This window comes from Larus michahellis (genome assembly GCF_964199755.1).
Source record: "Larus michahellis chromosome W unlocalized genomic scaffold, bLarMic1.1 SUPER_W_unloc_1, whole genome shotgun sequence".
Taxonomy (NCBI): domain Eukaryota; kingdom Metazoa; phylum Chordata; class Aves; order Charadriiformes; family Laridae; genus Larus; species Larus michahellis.
This window is the reverse complement of record NW_027435888.1, coordinates 1,502,948-1,521,134: the sequence shown is the minus strand read 5'-3', so window position 1 is coordinate 1,521,134 and position 18,187 is coordinate 1,502,948. Positions and strand designations below refer to the sequence as shown.

General features: G+C 58.3%; 2 protein-coding genes and 1 pseudogene across 2 annotated transcripts; 2 read left to right on the top strand and 1 right to left on the bottom strand.

The window, feature by feature from the left end:
* Nucleotides 1–2,426: 2,426 nt before the first annotated feature.
* LOC141736659 (olfactory receptor 14A16-like) lies at nucleotides 2,427–3,929 on the top strand. Its single transcript, XM_074571211.1, has one exon. It carries the CDS (start codon nucleotides 2,427–2,429, stop codon nucleotides 3,363–3,365), a length of 939 nt encoding a protein of 312 aa, XP_074427312.1. The 3' UTR covers nucleotides 3,366–3,929.
* Nucleotides 3,930–9,391: 5,462 nt separating this feature from the next.
* LOC141736643 (scavenger receptor cysteine-rich type 1 protein M130-like) lies at nucleotides 9,392–15,214 on the top strand (the record flags this gene model as incomplete). Its single annotated transcript, XM_074571188.1, has 6 exons — nucleotides 9,392–10,025; nucleotides 10,487–10,579; nucleotides 10,666–10,980; nucleotides 11,338–11,769; nucleotides 13,307–13,383; nucleotides 15,209–15,214. Coding segments are annotated over 6 exons (1,557 nt in total), but the record flags the coding sequence as incomplete, so codon positions are not given.
* Nucleotides 15,215–16,774: 1,560 nt separating this feature from the next.
* On the bottom strand, nucleotides 16,775–17,733 carry LOC141736642 (olfactory receptor 14J1-like; annotated as a pseudogene).
* Between the last annotated feature and the right edge of the window lie 454 nt (nucleotides 17,734–18,187).

Below are 18,187 nucleotides of genomic sequence, written 5' to 3'. Positions count from 1 at the left end.
AGGAAGGTGGAAAGTGCCACTGGCACCATCTCAGAAACACCAAGGGAAGGGCTAACAAGGAAACGGTGAAAAAGAGTTGGCTCTTTGTATGGGAGAGGATGAGGATGATCCAAGAGAAGAACTTGAGAGTGGAAAAAGAGTGGAAAAGGGCATGAAAGGAAAAGAGGAACATCAAATTGCTTGGTTGGAAGGGACCTTTCAGATCACCTAGTCCAACCATCAACCTACCTCTGACAAAAGCCATCACTAAACCATAGCTCTAAGCACTATGTCTGCCCGTCTTTGAAATACCTCCAGGGATGGTGCCTCAAAAGCTTCCTGGGCAGCCTGTTCCAATGCTTAATAACCCCCTCAGTGTAAAAAGTTTTCCTAATATCCTGCCTAAACCTCCCCTGGCACAACTTGAGGCCATTTCCTTTGGTCCTATCGCCTCTTACTTGGGAGAAGAGACCGATCCCTACCTCTCTACAACCTCCTTTCTGGGAGTTGTAGAGTGAGAAGGTCTCCCCTCAGCCTCCTTTTCTCCAGGCTAAACAATCCCAGCTGTCTTAACTGCTCCATATAATGTTTATTCTCCAGATCCCTCACCAGCTCCGGTGCCCTTCTCTGGTCCTGCTCCAGCACCTCAATGTCTTTTTTGTGCCCAAAACTGGACACAGTACTCCAGGTGGGGCCTCACCCGTGCCGACAGGGGGACAATCACTTCCCTACTCCTGCTCACCACACTGTCCCTGATACAGGCCAGGATGCTGTTGGCCTCCTTGGCCACCTGGGCACACTGCTGGCTCATATTCAGCCGGCAGTCGACCAACACCCCCAGGTCCTTTCCTGCAGGGCAGCTCTCCAGCCACTCCTCCCCAGGCTTGTAATGCTGCATGGGGTTGGTGTGACCCAAGTGCAGGACCTGGCACTTGGCCTTGTTGAACCTCAAACCATTGGCCTTGGACCATCAATCCAGACTCACCAGATCCCTCTACAATGCCTTTCTACCCTTAAGCAGGTCGACACTCCCACCCAACTTGCTGTCGTCTGCAAACTTACTGAGGGTGCACTCGATCCCCTCATCCAGATCATTGATAAAGATCTTAAAGTGAACTGGCCCCAATACCGAGCCCTGGGGAACAAGCATCAGGGTGACCATCTGCACACAAACATTAACAGCTGACCAAATGGAGCTTGAGTCCAGGGGCAGCTGGAGAAACACTGGGATTTGGCCAACAGAAACGTCTTCAAGTCTTTCAAGGAGAAGTGGCCAGTCCTGCATCCCGGGGAAGAATAACCCCAATGCAGCAGGACAGGCTGGGACCTGATGTGCTGAGCAGTGACCCTGCGGAGACGGGGCTGGGCACCCTGAGGGACGCCTCATGAGCCAGTGGTGCACGCTCACTATGAACAAGGCCGGCTGCCTACGGGGCTGCAGGAGGAGGAGTGTGTGCCCCCCAGGCAACTTGAGTCACCTTCCCCTTTGACTCAGCACTGCTGTGGCCCAACGCACACAGCTGTGTCCCAGTGTGCGGCTCCCCATTTTGGAGAAGTGGAGAGGACCTGGAGAGTGTCCAGAGGAGGTCTGCCAAGATGGCCTTTAGGGCCCAGTGCACGTGTGCTTGGTGGAGAGGCTGAGGGACCTGGGCTTCTCTGGCCCAGTGGCAGGGAGGCTCTGGGCACTATTGGAATAGCCTGAACCTGGTTGAAGGGTTGTTTGTGAGATGATGGATCTTTTCTTTGGTGGGAAACAGCAGGAGAAAGAAAAAATGCAAGAAAGGGCAGCTTGGGAGGTGGAGACTGGACACCAGGAGAAAGAAATGCCACTGCAAGGGCAGTGCTGTGCTGCAACAGATCACCCAGAGGGAGTCGGGATCAGCCCAAGGCGTTGTGTTTCAGGAACAGCCAAGGACGATGGAGAGAGATGAGTAAAGGCAGTGAGATGCTGAGGGGAGAGCAAGATGGGGAAGCAGGGGGGATGTCTGCAGCCTGCAGGGGAAGAGGAGCAGATGTGGGACACCATAGCACAGCCTGTCGTGGAGACGATCGAGGGAGTTGGCAAGGCTGAAAGCCCCCAACAGTGCTTATGTCTTTCTCCTCTTGGCTGTGGCTGTTGTCTGTGCCACCAAGGCTACCAGAAGACACCTTATCCTTACAGCACTAGGGCCTTAGCGCCTCCTCTTCCCCACCCGGGAGCCGTCATTCTGTCTTTCTGCCCTTGGCATTGCACGTCCTCCCATCACAATGCCCCAGCAAGAGCCCTGAGCTGTGCTTGTGGGGCAGGATCTCCCTTCCCAGGGGCTGGAGGCCAGGGCTTGGCCCTTTGCCTTCCATCTGCTTGGACGTTACTGTGACAAATGCAACAGGTTGTGCCCAGAGGTATTTGTCCTCACTCTTCACTGCTGTTTCCTTCTTGGACAGGCCCCCATGTGCAGAGGGATCAGATGTCCAACGACAGCTCCATCACCCACTTCCTCCTCCTGGCATTCGCAGACAGGCGGGAGCTGCAGCTCTTGCACTTATGGCTCTTCCTGGGCATCTACCTGGCTGCCCTCCTGGGCAATGGCCTCATCATCACTGCCGTAGCCTGTGACCACCGCCTCCACACCCCCATGTACTTCTTCCTCCTCAACCTCGCCCTCCTCAACCTGGGCTGCATCTCCACCACTCTGCCCAAAGCCATGGCCAACTCCCTCTGGCACACCAGGGCCATCTCCTTCTCAGGATGTGTTTCCCAGGTCTTTTTCTTTGCCTTCTTGATGTCAGCAGAGTTTTATCTTCTGACAGTCATGGCCTATGACCGCTACGTTGCCATCTGCAAACCCCTGCACTATGGGTCCCTCCTGGGCAGCAGAGCTTGTGTCCACATGGCAGCAGCTGCCTGGGGCAGTGGCTTTCTCCATGCTCTCCTGCACACGGCCAATACATTTTCAATACCTCTCTGCCAAGGCAATGGCCTAGACCAGTTCTTCTGTGAAATCCCCCAGATCCTCAAGCTCTCCTGCTCAGACTCAGACTACCTCGGGGAAGTTGGGCTTATTGTGTTTGGTGCCTTTTTTTCTTTTGCGTGTTTTGTTTTCATTGTGGTGTCCTACGTGCAGATCTTCAGGGCCATGCTGAGTATCCCCTCTGGGGAGGGACGGCACAAAGCGTTTTCCACATGCCTCCCTCACCTGGCCGTGGTCTCTCTCTTTATCATTTTTGGCATGTTTGCCTACCTGAAGCCCACCTCCATCTCCTCCACAGATCTAGACTTAGTGGTGTCAATTCTGTACTCGGTGGTGCCTCCAGCAGTGAACCCCCTCATCTACAGCATGAGGAACCAGGAGCTCAGGGATGCCCTGACTAAACTGTTGCAATATACTCTATTTCACCCTCAATGAGGTAACTGTCTTTCTCCTACGACTCCCAGCATATTCACAGAAAATAGCAGGATGACCTTTTGTTCATAACCTTTTTACGTGCTTTCTTTGGTAGTTTCTTTCTTTCTTTTCTTTCTTTCTTTCTTTCTTTCTTTCTTTCTTTCTTTCTTTCTTTCTTTCTTTCTGTCTTTCGTTCTTTCGTTCTTTCGTTCCTTCTTTTTTCCTTCCGATATTACTTGCTTTCTTTTCTCTCTTTCTCTCTTTCACTGTTTCTCTTTTTCTCTCTTCCTCTTATTTTAGGCTTGTGATAATATTATTCCTAAGCTCACATTTTTAGCATCCCAATGATGAGATGTACATGAGAAGCCAGACTCCCTCCATATTTGAAACAAAATAAAGGCAGCAGCAGAAAATCAAGCAGTGAATGAAGGCTTTATTTTGCTTTGCTTACACACGCAGCTTTGGCTTTACCTGGGCTGAGCTGGGAAGTGCTCGGGAGAGGAAAACACCAGTGCAGAGCTCAGCTGTGTGAGTGCGAAGGCTGGGTGCACACAGCAGTGTTCTCACACAGCCAGGCCTTCTGGAGAGACAGGAAGGACCAGCAGAGCAGGACCTGCTCTGTGCCACGGTCCCTGGACACCCCGGGGAACCTGCCCCAGGGTAATCGTCACCAACCAGCCCCTCACAGCTGCAGCAGCAGCCACTCACCTCAGCTCAGAGAGCTGGTCTGTCCCTCCATGGAGGGACACAAAATGACTGCATCAGAAGTTTGTTCTTGCATCACAGACTTAGGAATACACATTTCATGTGTGTGATGAGATGAATTTGAGGGAGCACAAGTGCCAGCAGCTACTCCTAGGAGTGTCCTGTTGTGGGAAACTCAGCTTATTGAGTTCACTTCAGGTTTGGAGTAACATCCGCTGGGTAACCCAGCATGTGCTCCCTTGGGTGTAGGTCATAGAGACATCGAATCATAGAACCACAAAATGGTTTGGGGCTGCCAGCGCACATTGCCAGCTCATGTTCAGTTACTCCAGCCCCAGCATCCTCATGCCCTTCTCTGCAGGGCTGCTCTCAATCCCTTCGTCAACACACTCCATGAGTCTCCTGCACTGCTCACAGCTTCATGGGATGCTCTTCCAGCAGCTGCCAGGGTGACTGGAGTCCCCCAGTAGATCTCAGCCTCTGAGTGTGGTGCTTCCTGGAGGTGAAGTAAGAACGCTTCGTCAAAAGGCTCCTCTTGCTCGGGTGGCCTGTAGCAAACCCCAGCCGTGAGGATTCCAGCTGCACAAGGGTGCTCAGCTCCTCCTCTTTGTTCCCCAGGCTGCGTGCGTTGGTACAGAGGCACTTCAGCTGGGCCACTGACCATGACAACTTCTTTAGAGGAACACAGCCCCTGGGATTGGCTGCCTGCCTCCTTTGGCCCAGAAGTGCTTGGATATAAAACTATAAGATTGGTAGGCAATATATACATCTAGAGGAATATATCTATGAAAGGAAGTGTATAATTCTATTAATGAATTTATTTATTCATTTATAAATAGATACACTACTTATATATATATCAATATATGTATATACATTTTGATCTAGGTCAACATTAATAAAGGTATAGAAATTAATAATTTTGAATTGAAAATTTTGAATGTTTCTAAATTTGAGTTGTCGTTTTTAATTGGATAAATCCTTCTTCAATAAGATTTATTGTAGTGAAGAATTAGAGTTTAAATGTGAACGGAAGCAGAAGGAAAAGGCCGGGTGGGGGTCCCCCACTTTACCAGGCTGCAGAACAAGCCCTGACAGGGTGGGCTGGGGGGAATTCAAGAGGGCGGAGGGGTGCCCGAAAGGTGGTGGGGCACGGACACGCTGGAACATGCCCAGGGGCTACGGCCCCCTTCTAGGAGGGGGGAGCAAGTGACGGAGAGCGGGGTCAGTACTGGCTTGGGTCCCCCCAAAAGACGAGCACGCAGCAAATAGGTTGGTCTGTGCTTGTGAGGAGCTGCTGCCTGAGTAGCCAACAGGCCAAGAGGAGGCTTCTGGTCTGTGTAGGAGCTTGTGAGGAGTCGTATCTCAGAGGTGAGCAGACAGCAAGCAGGGGGAGATGTGGGGGTCAGGTCTCTGGTGCCTGAGTAGCTGATAGAGCAGGAGCAAGGCCAGGGCTCCTGTAGGGGCTGGTGAGGTCCCTGGTGCTGGTGTAGCTGATAGGAGACACGTGGCTCGGGCTTGTCCTTCTGATGTCACTCTTGGCTGAGCAGCTGATAAGGCAGGCCCAGGTGCACAGCTCGTGTAGGTGCGTGGAGGTCACTGGTGCCTGCGCAGACGAGAGGCCAGGAGCTGTCACCTGGCTTGTGGATGTCTCTGCGATGTCACTGGTGCCTGAGGAGCCCAGGAGAAACATGTCTTGTGCTGGGTGTTTTGAGGTCCCAGGTGCCTGAGAAGCTGGTAGGCCAGGACTAAGCCCCCATCTTGTGTAGGTGTTTGTAAGGTGACCTGTGACCGCTGAGCTGACAGGCCAGGAAGAGGCCCATGGGTTGTGTAGGAGCTGGTGAAGTCACTGCTGCCCGCGTACCTGGTAGGGCAGGAGCAGGAACATGGGTGGTGTAGGGTGTTGTGGTGTCACGGGTGCCCGAGTAGATGACAGGTTGGGAGCCAAGCAGTAGTTTCTGTAGGTGTTTGTGAGGTCATTGTTGTCTGAATACCTGATAGGCCACGAGCAGGAACGTGGCTTGTGAATGTCGCTTTTGTTATTTCACCGCTGCCTGTGTAGCTTTTGGGCAAGGAGCAGGCATATGGCTTGTGTGGCTGCTTCTGATGCCATGAAAATAACACTTGGACCCCACCCCAATATGGCTTTTTGGAAGAACCATTGTCATCAGAAGCCTGTACACAACACACACACACATGTGACAGCGGGACTCCTGAGCACGCAGCAGCAGCAGCAGCAGGAGGGTGTGAGGTCATGGTCACTGTAACCCCTGAGCACAGGGTGGTGGCAGCAGGAGGGACGTGAGGTCACTGTCAGTACCACTCATGAGCACACGGCAGCAGAAGTAGGAGAGTGTGAAGTCACCGTCAGTATAACCCACGAACACACAGCTTTGGCAGTAGGAAGGGTGTGAGGTCACGTCACCGATGTCACGCCGTGCCCGTCGGGCTCGGTGCAGAGCGGCCGTGTGCATGACAGGGGCATGACGGGGGCTGGGAGCTGCCCGTCCCCGTGTCTGCGAGGCCGAAGGAGCAGCCCCTGCGGCCCTGGCTGGAGCAGTCGGGGTGGGGGTGGCTCGGGGGCACCCCAGGGATGTGCCTGGGCACGGCGCCAGGAGGAAACCACAGACTTCCTGCCCGTGCGCTGCAGGGGGAGCGGGGGGAGCGCGGCGAGGCCACGTGGGCTGTGGTTTGTGCACCTGCAGGCTCCAGCTCCTGCTCCGCCCGTGGGGAATAACGGCCCCTGGGTGACACACTGAGAGTCAGGGACACGTCTGAGCCTCTGGGCTTCCCGTCTGCTGCCAGGGCAGGGACATGATCCAGCTCCGGCTCCTGCGAGGGACTCACTGTGGGGCCCTGCAGGGAGGGACGGACAAGCCAACACTCCTGGGATGGAGCCCTTGCCCTGGATGAAGACCTCTCCCAGATGCTGCTCCCAGCACAGTGAGGTCGGTAGCAGGGGCAGGGGCTGTTTCCTCCCCATCCTGACACAGACCCTGGTGCAGTCCCCGCTCCATGGTCACCGCAGCTTGGGGGCAGCTGGACACTTGCCTCATGGCTTCTTGGATGAGCCCGGTGCAGGAGATGCTCAGTGCTTCCAGGCCCACAGCAGGGTGCAAGGGGTGACTAACCAAATTCCCCTGCACACCCACCTTGTCCCATGATGATCCGCCACCACAGCGACCATGACACCGGCAGCGGGACATATATGTCCCTCATATATGGTCATGAACGGCGCTGGAGAAGTTCATTGGCGGGCTGGGCTGTGTCGGAGGGGAGATAGCTCCCGATAACGTCTAAAAAGGTGCTGCTGCTTCGATTGGCTCCTTCCGCAGCTGGGTCGGTATCTGCAGAGATATATCACCCTCCCATCATCGACGTCCCCCTGAGTCCCCAGGAGCTGTGACAGGGAGTGGGGAAGAGCAGGGCTGTGCCAGCAGGGCAGGAGGCTCAGGATGGGAATGGAGGGACTCCTGTCCCCTCGGGTGCTGTGGCTGCTCCTCTGGGTGCAGCTCTGCAGAGGTAAGTGCCGGCTCCCTTTTCCCACAGCCCAGGGCCATCGGGTACCAGTGGGGTCATCAAGAGCCCTTTGGAAAGAGGGTTTCTTTCCAAGTGCCGCTGAGATGAGGGTCAGAAGGAGCTCAGGTCTATGGACCCTGTGCCTTTGCCTGTGTCCATCTGGGTGGGAGCGGATGTCTCCATGATGCTGTTAAGGGGTGCTGGGCTGGGGAGGAGCAGGTGCCCTGTGCACGGCCTGGCGATACAGGTTTTGGGTGGGCGTGGGCAGGGGCGCTTTGAGTTGGGAGGAGGTGCTAAGGGCTGTGGGACAGAAAATGGCCCGGCGGGTCTGGAGTTAGCACCCCCAGCCTGCACAGCCCATGGGGAGTGGGGGGACGCCCACACATCCCCAGGGAGAGCCTGGAGGGGAGAGGGCTCCCATCCTGGTGCCTGTGACAGGCAGGGGGTACCCCAGACCTGCACTCTGGGACTCGGTGCTCACCTGACCAGTCCCATCTCGGTGGTTGAAGGGGCTGCGCAGGTGAGACTGGAGAATGGCGGCGGACGCTGTGCTGGGAGAGTGGAGGTAAAACACCAGGGCCAGTGGGGGACCGTGTGTGATTACTCCTGGGACATGAATGATGCTGCAGTGGTTTGTAAGCAGCTGCGCTGTGGGTCCGCTGTCAAAGCTCATGCTAAAGCACACTTTGGGGCAGGATCCGGCCCCATTTGGATGGGTAATGTTAGGTGTCACGGCAGAGAGTCGGCCCTGTCTGACTGTAGACACAATGGATGGGGTAATACCTACTGTTATCATTCTGACGCTGCTGGAGTGACATGCTCAGGTAAGGAGCCAATCTATTCCCCACCTTTGGGACTGGGACAGGAGAAGGGACCTGGCTGTGCCCTCAGGGAGCAATGAATGGCTGCCAGGGCAGGGTCCTGTGTTGCTGGTCACGCTGCCAAGCTGGGACTGTCATTGCTGGTGTCCCTGGTCCCTGAGGAAAGACCAGTGGGGTTCACCCACCGCTGGGCCCCAAGATGGTTCATCCCACCCTCAGTTGGTGCCTGGGGCTGGGAGATGAATCCCCCTCAATGCCCGCATTTTTTGTTGGTTCTCATCTTTCTTCTCCAATTCAGCCAGCACCTGTCTGGCATTGCTGAGGGCCAGGTTCCTCTGTGCCAGAGGCACCGAGAGCTGCTCACGCGGCCACCCACAGCCCCAGAGAAGGGTGCAGAGTGGCCAGTGGCTTTTGGGTTGTGCCTCCTGGCAGACACAAGTCCCTCAACCAAAGCAAAGGGGCCGCTCAAAGGGAAAAAGCCCTGTCCTTGGGCAGAGGAGCAGGGTGTCCCTGGTATATCTGTGCCATCAGCACCCATTGGGAGCTGCTGGGAGGGTCGTGGGTCTCTTTGCTTGTGGCCACCTTGCAGGCCAGGTGGGACATGGGTATGTAACTGCCAGAGGGCTGTGGGAACTCACAGGGTTCTTTGGTTACTCCAGGATTTGTCCAGCTGGTTGGAGGGGACAATCCCTGCTCAGGACGAGTGGAGATCCATGATAGGAACGAGTGGAAAACTGTCTGTGACTCCGACTTTGGTCCCAAAGCTGCCGACGTGGTCTGCAGAGAGTTGCAGTGTGGCACAGCCCTGTCTGTCCCCGGGGCAGCTCACTTTGGAGAAGGGTCTGGTCCCATGTGGGACAGAGAGCTGCAGTGTGTGGGGAATGAATCCCTTCTCAGCTCCTGCCCCACGGGGTCCCCCAGGGACCAGCCCTGCACCCACGCGAATGCTGCCGGTGTCACCTGCACACGTAAGGACTCAGGGCAGGGTGTTACCACCGGGGGTGTGCCGATGATGGGGGAGCAGGGACAGGACTGTGCTGTGCTGGGTGTGAGGACACAAGGGGTGATCACAGAACCATAGGATGGTCTGGGTTGGAAGGGACCTTTCAATGTCATCTAGTCCAACTTGCCTGCAACCAGCAGGGACCTCTTCAACTAGATCAGGTTGCTCAGAGCCCCATTAAACCTGACCTTGAATGTTTGTCTGCAGCCCTAAAATGGTGCAGAAGGAGGAGAAAGGCAGGGTGTCCATTTGCCCTCTACTCCACCACCCAAGGCAGCAAAAGCACAAGTCTGCCCTGTCTCATCCTTCTCTGTCCCGAGTTCACAGGGTTCAGGCTGGTGAACGGCAGCACGGCGTGTGAGGGGAGGGTGGAGGTCCATGTGCAGGGGGCCTGGGGCACCCTCTGTGCCTCCCGCTGGGACCTCTTGGACGCCCACGTTCTCTGCCGTCACCTCAACTGCGGGTTTGCTGAGTCCATTCCTAAAGGAGGGCATTTTGGGAGAGGAAGCGGCCCTGTCTGGAGAGACTCCTTCCACTGTGACGGGACTGAAGCCCACCTGGGAGAGTGCCCAGTGACTGCCCTGGGGGCCTCGCCGTGCTCCCATGAGAACGACGCTGCTCTCATATGCTCAGGTGAGTGCAGGAAAACAGTCGGTTATTCTGTTTTCCTCTTAAATGCTCCCAAAGCAGGGGACCCTGTGGCAGTGCAAGGCTCTGGCTCAGAAGGTCCCCACAGAGGGCTGGCGGCAGGCAGGCAAGCTCCAAGGCCCTCCTGCAAGGGTGCCAGAGCCTGGAGACGTGCTGCAGGCTGCCGGGCTCCCCAGTGCCGCCAAGGGCTGGGGCATGGCTGCTCTCCCCAGGCCCAGCTCGCTTCGCATCCCTGCGGCTGGTGGGTGGAGGAAGCCCGTGCGACGGGCGAGTGGAGATCTTCCAGCACGGGACGTGGGGCAGAGTCCTGGATGAGCAGTGGGACGTGCAGGAGGCCAGCGTGGTGTGCCGGCAGCTGCAGTGTGGAGAGGCAGAGGCAGCCTACAACCCCCCGAAGGCTCAGAGAGGGACGGGTCCCGTGGGGCTGCGCGGGGTGTGGTGTGCAGGGCACGAGGCCAACCTGACCCTCTGCAACAGCTCCCTGCCTGAGAGTGCGCTGGAAGCAGGGATTGCCGAGGACGTGGGGGTCGTTTGCTGGGGTGAGTGGCACTGCACGGCCCCCCCAGGCTCTGGGCTGGGTGGGCAGCCGGCCCTTGACGGCAGCCGGGGTTTCCTCCTGCTACAGGGAGCCGTCAGGTGCGGCTGGTGAACGGGCCTGGGCGCTGCGCTGGGAGAGTGGAGATCTACTACCAGGGCAGCTGGGGGAGCGTCTGCGATGACGGCTGGGACCTGTCTGATGCTGCCGTCGTTTGCCGCCAGCTGGGCTGCGGAGGGGCGCTGGAGGCGGTTGGCTCCGCTCGCTTTGGGGAAGGCTCCGCTCAGATCTGGCTGGAGAGCGTGAACTGCTCCGGGGCCGAAGCTGCTCTCTGGGACTGCCCGGCAGGGTCCTGGGGGCAGCACGACTGTGGGCACAAAGAGGACGCAGGAGTCGTCTGCTCAGGTGTGTGCCGGGAGCTGTGGTGGGAGCCCAGTGCCCAGGCAGGCCGGGACGAGGGGAGAGCCGGCAACGGCCGAGGCTGTTCCTGGCCAGCTCTGAGCCCCTGACAAAGGCCACCGTGGGGACACCCATGCAGGGGTGCCCTCAGTCCCACCGGGGGTCCCTGGGGAGCTCAGCTGTCCCTGACGGGCAGCAGGGAGGGCAGGGGTGTCTGTCCATCAGGGACATTTCTCTGTCCGTGGGTGCAAGGGGGACTTGCTGGACGTGCCTTTGCCTGTCTGAGGGCCTGGCGGGTGCAGGGGTGTCCCTGCTCCCCCAGCCCCAGCCCAGCCTGTTCCCCCTCGCTGCCTTTCCTCCCAGAGTTCATGGCCCTGAGGCTGGAGAACGGCACCAACTGCTCCGGGCGCCTGCAGGTTTTCTACAATGGGACGTGGGGGAGCGTTTGCTCCAACTCCATGACTCCTGAAACTGTGTCGCTGGCATGCAAGGAGCTGGGCTGCGGGGACAGAGGGTCCCTGGAAACACAACGGCCCTACGGCAGGCTGTCTGGCACGGCCTGGCTGGATCGTGTGGAGTGTGGGGAGAGAAACAGCTCCTTCTGGCAGTGTCCCTCCGCTCCCTGGCACCCGCAGTCATGCGACGACCTGCGAGATGAGACCCACATCACCTGCAAGGGTAATTCTGAGCTAGCCGGGCACCAGCATCCCCTGTGTTCCTGCTCCTGGCTGGGCATGGACAAATTCCTGGGCCTGCGGGGGCCTTTCGTTTCCAAGGCAGACGCTGCTGCTGCTGGTACCAAAAATGGGACTTCCGCTCCCGGAGCCCCACACATTCACCAGCGGTTGCCAGCCGGGCTCCCAGCTTCGCCTGGTTGAGGCAGAGGTTTCTCGAGGCAAGGTCCCAGAAGGGAACAGCCAGGGCTCTGAGGAGTGTCCCTTCCATGGACACCCTCCTGCTGCTCTGTGACCCAGGGTCCCTTTGGGGCTGAGCAGTCAGGGTCCCCCATGTTGCCGAGTGTGTGTCCCCAGAAGGACCGGGGTTCAGCTGCTGCCATGGGTGGGTGGCACGAGCTGAGCTGAGCACCGCTCTCTGCTGCACGCCCCCCTGCAGCAGCCCCTTCGCCACAGCGTTTCCCTCTGCAGGGAGTCAGCCAGAAACGCCCCCGGCCCCAATGGCTGCGTGCCCCAGCACCCCGAGCTGCACAGGTAGCTGCTCCTCTGCATGCCCCTCTCGCCTGGCAGGGCTCTGCCTGCTGTCCCGCGGCCCTGGGAGCTCTCTGCCTTCTCCAGACAGGGAGAAGATTCGTGCCGTGGGAGGGGAGAAGGGGTGCTCCGGCCGAGTGGAGGTGTGGCACCGCGGCTCCTGGGGGACGGTGTGTGACGACTCTTGGGACATGCGGGATGCTGAGGTGGCATGCAGGCAGCTGGGCTGTGGCCCTGCGGTGTCTGCCCTGGCCGAGGCTGCATTTGGGGAGGGGAGCGGCCCCATCTGGCTGGAGCAGGTGGAGTGCCGGGGGACAGAGCCATCTCTGCAGGACTGCTGGGCCCGGCCTGGGGACAGCGGTGCCTGCCGCCATAAGGAGGACGCGGCCGTGAACTGCTTAGGTGAGCGGCAGGGCTGGGACACCTCACAGGGAGCCCTTTTCCCCATTGGCTGCCATCATGGCTCCAGAGCTCCTGAGAGCAAGGCCATCCCTGCAGAGCAGGAGAGCCTTTTGCCGAGTGGGCAGCAGCTTCTGTGGGGCCGGATGTCCTCCAGCTTCTGCCCGCAGGGCCCTGCAGCCCCCAGGGGCATCTCCCGGGCTGCCAGCTCTGTCCCTGCTCTGGGCCCTGTGCTCCTTCCTGGCCATGCTCACCAGTCGTGCAGGAGGGGCGATTTGGGTGGGATGTGGCAGGGATGTCTGCACATGCACATGTGCGCACACACACACACACGGGGTGTCAGAGAGGAGGCTCCCTGGTACCTGCACCCCCACCCTCTCAGCCCAGCTCTCCTTCTCCTCCTCTGCAGCTGCACCCAGGACGGCAGCACCAACCCCTCCAGCAGGTAACCCGTCCTCCCCACCAGCGCTGGGTCTTCTTGGGGCCAGGCTGTGACCCACAGCCGGAGGGAAGGGGCTCCTTGCTGGGCTGTGAAACTCCCAGGAGGAGGCACCGGGGTAGCTGTGGGGCGGGAGGCTGGGGAGGGCTGTCATTCACCCAGCCAGGTGGGAGCTTCCCCATCCCTCGTCCCCTGAAACCCGGTATGTAATGGGGGTCAGGACTGGGGTGTGCCGGCCCCTCACCTCTCCCAGGCCTGGTGCTGCCCTTTCTGTGTTCCTGCCATGCAGATCCCACGCAGGGCCGTCTGACCGGCAGCGGGAGAGTCTCATTGCCCGTCATCATGTGCATCATCCTGGGAGCCCTTGTCTGCCTGCTCCTGGCCCTCCTGGCCGGGCAAGTGCGAAGCGCCAGGGCTGGGCGCAGAGGTGGGTCCCTTCCCAGGGGAAGATGCCTGCTGGCAAGGCCAGGGGTGCCGTGGGGTGTCAGTGAGTGGGAGAGGCAGAGCTGGGGGGACAAGAGTGCGTGCTCTCCGCGGGATCCCACCCTCTCTCTGACCATCCCTGGGCCAGCCCTGCCTCTGTCCACAGGCTCTGAGAGAGCTCAGGAGCCCTTCCCTGAGGCCGTGTACGAGGAGATCGGTTCCAGCCCAGCATGGCAGAAGCAGGCAAGGTTCAGTGGCTCAGGTTGGTGTGTGTCCCTCATTGAGGACACATCTACAGTGCTCTTTCCCCTGGCTGCCACCCAGGGTTGAGCCCTGCAGCCCCCTAACCCATGGTTCGTGCGGTTGTGGGGCTGTTGGATCTGTGTGGGGAGCACCCATGTCCTGGGCCCAGGAGAGAAGCTTTCTCCCCACCTGCCCTGCGCGTCCCATTTGGGGAGAGCCCCTCTCTGCCTGCCCCTGCACCCTGGGGGACACCTGAGGGGTGAGGGAAGGGGCTGTCCCAGGGCAGCTCTGGCAGGCCCTTGGAGATGGGCTTTGTCCCAGGGCAGCAGGGTGAGTCCTGAGCCCTCGTCCTCGTGCAGCCGTGGCTCTGTGGGTCCCACGTCCCCAGCAGCACTGAGCACAAGCTGGGTCAGCAGAGCGCACTCCCCTGACGCCCGCTGGGCCTCTCTCCAGGCTCCTATTCAGAGGGGTCCCTGAGCAAGCTGCAGCCCTACCCCGGGGACAGCGAGGAGGAGGATGGTCCATGGCCAGCACCAGGTAATGGGCGCAGGAAGGGGTGGATGTCTCCACCCTGCGGACATGTGATGGACAGCAGTGTCACTGACCATCACCCTCGGAGCTGGGAGATCGGGCGGGATCTCCTGTGGGGCTGCAAACACCGATGTCAGAGCCCCACGTCCCTGCGCATCCTCCCATCCTCTGCTCTGCAGAACGCATCTTCTCACTGTCACCAGCTCTCCTCTCCTTTCAGATGTCCCTGTCCTGCCTGGAGGTGACCCAGCTGATGGCTATGATGATGCCAGGGAGGTTTCTGACCCTGGGGAGGATCCTTCCCCTGGGCAGGAAGACTGGGAAATGCCCAGGGTGGCAGAGGAAGGAGCTGGACCCACGGATACCCTTGGAGGTGAGAGGGAAAGAAAGTGCTGCTGGTTCCTGGGGTGGCATCCCTGGTGCTGGATGAATCGCTGTCACAACGGGAGCCCAACGTGCTGGGATGGGGGAACCTGCCCCAGGAGTTCTTCCTTGGGGGCTCCATGGGTGGGAGAGGTAGCTGAACGTCTCAGGACTGGTGAGGAGAAGGGAGGAAGGTGATGTACAGCCCAGGAGAGGCACCCCATGGGGTGAACATGCAATGGCCTGCCTTGCTTCTTGCAGGGCCAAACCTGCTCTCCCAGAGAGGTGCTGGTGCCCCCGGAGCTAAGGGGGATGGCTGGTCCCTGTCCCCAGAGAGCACGGGCTATGACGATGCTGAAGAGGTGTCTGTGGCACATCCCCCTGAGGACACAGAGGCTGTGACACCGGAGCTCAGTGCACAACGGTCCCTGAGCCCCGGGCCAGGAGAGCCCGTCCCTGCAGTGCAGCTGGGGGCAGCCAGGAGGGAGGAGAGGTCTGTGCAGCTGGGAGAGCCATGAGCACCAGGGAACCCACTCCCTTTTCCCACGGGCAGCAGAATCTGCCAGGGGTTTCCTCGATTTTGATTCCCCTGTTTTTACACAGAGGCCCCCATATTGTTTCTCATTAAAAGCTTTGAGCCAGAGCTGTGCTTGCCTGCCCAGGTGCTTTAGTGTCTCCCTGGGGGTGGCTGGAGGAAACCAGAGCCCAAAGACGTGGCGGTGGGGAAGGGGCATGTCTCGGGTGGGTGTGTGGTGCAGGGCAGTGAGCTGAGCTCAGGTCCAGCACAGCTGCCCGCCTCTCTCCTGAGAGGGGGCTCCAAAGAGGCAGCGCACACAGCCCTCCTCACCCCACAGCCAGACCCTGGCTGGGCAGGGCAGGCCCACAGTGCCTGCAGAGGACCAGAGGCCCCAGCTCCAGCCTTTCCCTGAGGCTGGGCATTCAGGGAAGAAGCCCCTTGGAGATGCTGGGGATGGAAGCCAGGATCTCCCACATGCAAAGTGGGTGCTCTGCCCACTGCTACAGCATGGGCTCTCCTCAAGCTGAAATTCTTTCAGGAAATATCCAACCTCTCCAGCGTTGGGTCTTCCACCAAGTGCAGGGATTACCTCCTCCGCTGTGCTCCTCTCCTTAGGCTGCAGGGAAATACCTGCTCTACTGTGGTATTCTCCACAGGCTGCAGGAGACCATCTGCTCTGGCACCTGGAGCACCTCCTCTCCCTCCTTCTTCACTCACCCTGGTGTTTTCAGGGCTGTTTCTCACACTGGTTTTTCCCTCACTCCTCTCCCGCTCGAGCCCTTGTGTCCTTTCTTAAATACACTCTCACAGAGGTTCCACCATCCTCGTTGATGGGCTCAGTTTTGGCCAGCGGTGGGTTTCTTTTGGAGCCGTCTGGAACCAGCTCTGTCTGGCACGGAAGCGGCCCTTGGTCTCTTCTCACGGAGGCCCATGCCTTCAGCCCCACCACTACCAAACCCTGGAGACGGACACCAATTCCACAAGCCCTGGCTCTGCACCACAAACACTCTGCTGTGAGTCCTCCCCCGGCATGGTCACACGGTACAAGCTGCACTCCGAGGATTTTTCCTCCTGGGCACTTTCCAGCCCAGCCCAGCTCCCTCCAAGCTCTTCCACCTCCCCTGCCCTCTCTCCATCCCAGCCCAGTCTGCGCTGGCCCAACAGCAGAGCCTGGCCCAGGGTGCTGCAGAGCTCTGGGCACTCACTCCACAGCCACAGCCCCTCTGAAGGGCACCGCAGCTGGTGGAGGGCAGAGGAGGGTCAGCCCCAGAGATGGGGGGCATGTGGGCACAAGGCAAAGGCAGTCAGTGGGCCCCTGTGTCCTCCTCCCCAGGATGTTCTGAGGGGTCTGCAGCCCCTCTGTGCCATCCCCTCTCCCCAGCCCAGTACAAGAGCCCTGGCCCTGGGGAACCTCAGGCAGCTCCTGCCGCCCCAGTGACAGAGTGGCACTGGGACAGCCTGCCCCAGGCTGCTGCAGCCAGAAAGGTCTTCTCATCTCCCGTTTATTCAGCCCTGCTGCTGATGGGTCTCAGAAGAAGTTGGAGCTGGTTCATGTATTTTATTTAAACACACAGAGAGACTGAGTCTTTATTTACACAAATGTTTTGCGTCACAGACGAGAGGTGAAAAGTTAAGGAGGAGGGGAGGAATAGTGAATACTTGTCACAAAGTTACAGGGAATCATTTCCAGAATAAGGTACACAGTCCATGGCTGCTGAAAAATGTCCAATCAGTTTCCTCAGGGCATCCTTGAGCTCCTGGTTCCTCATGCTGTAGATGAGGGGGTTCACTGCTGGAGGCACCACCGAGTACAGAAATGACAGCACTAGGTCTAGAACGGGCGAGGTGATGGAGGGGGTCTTCAAGTAGGAAAAAAATGAAGTACTGATAAACAGTGAGACAATGACCAGGTGAGGGAGGCACGTGGAAAAGGCTTTGTGTCGTCCCTGCTGTGAGGGCATTCTCAGCACAGCCCTGAAGATCTGCACATAGGACACCACAATGAAAACAAAACAGGCAAAAGCAAAAAAGATACTAAAAGAAAGAAGACAGATTTCTCTGAGGTAGTCTGAGTCTGAGCAGGAGAGCTTGAGGATCTGGGGGATTTCACAGAAGAACTGGTCTAGGCCATTCCCTTGGCAGAGAGGTATTGAAAATGTATTGGCCGTGAGCAGCAGAGCATTGAGAAAGCCACTGCCCCAGGCAGCTGCTGCCATATGGACACAAGCTCTGCTGCCCAGGAGGGACCCATAGTGCAGGGGTTTGCAGATGGCAACGTAGCGGTCGTAGGACATGACTGTGAGAAGATAAAACTCTGCTAAGATAAAGAAGGCAAAGAAGAAGTCCTGGGCAGCACATCCCGAGAAGGAGATGGCCCTGGTGTGCCAGAGGGAGTTGGCCATGGCCTTGGGCAGAGTGGTGGAGATGCAGCCCAGGTCGAGGAGGGCGAGGTTGAGGAGGAAGAAGTACATGGGGGTGTGGAGGCGGTGGTCACAGGCTACGGCAGTGATGATGAGGCCATTGCCCAGGAGGGCAGCCAGGTAGATGCCCAGGAAGAGCCAGAAGTGCAAGAGCTGCAGCTCCCGCCTGTCTGCGAATGCCAGGAGGAGGAAGTGGGTGATGGAGCTGTCGTTGGACATCTGATCCCTCTGCACATGGGGGCCTGTCCAAGAAGGAAACAGCAGTGAAGAGTGAGGACAAATACCTCTGGGCACAACCTGTTGCATTTGTCACAGTAACGTCCAAGCAGATGGGAACCAGGAGTGATCACAGGTTAAATCTCACTATGATATAAAAGAGCTTTTGACCACTGTCACTCCCAGGTCCCCTGGCTGCAGAACAGAGCTGGGGGGGTTGTTTTGTTTATTTTGATCCTGTTACCCCTGGCCCACTTGAAGAGTCATGTTTGAAGGTAGAAATCCCTGGCATTTCTGCTACCCTACAAGTGCTATTGTGAGAGTCCTGGGAGGCAATAGGACAGACCCTTAGTGCAGAAGGAGGAGAGCTGGTCTCTCCATTCGTCCTGCTCTCAGCTGCTTTTTGCCAGCACCGCTTTGGTCTGGAGGATGATCCCATGGAGAGCAGAGGAGTCCA

Bases quoted from the DNA above. Each gene is read 5' to 3' on its own strand.
- LOC141736659 (XM_074571211.1), top strand. From the start codon at position 2,427: ATGTCCAACGACAGCTCCATCACCCACTTCCTCCTCCTGGCATTCGCA.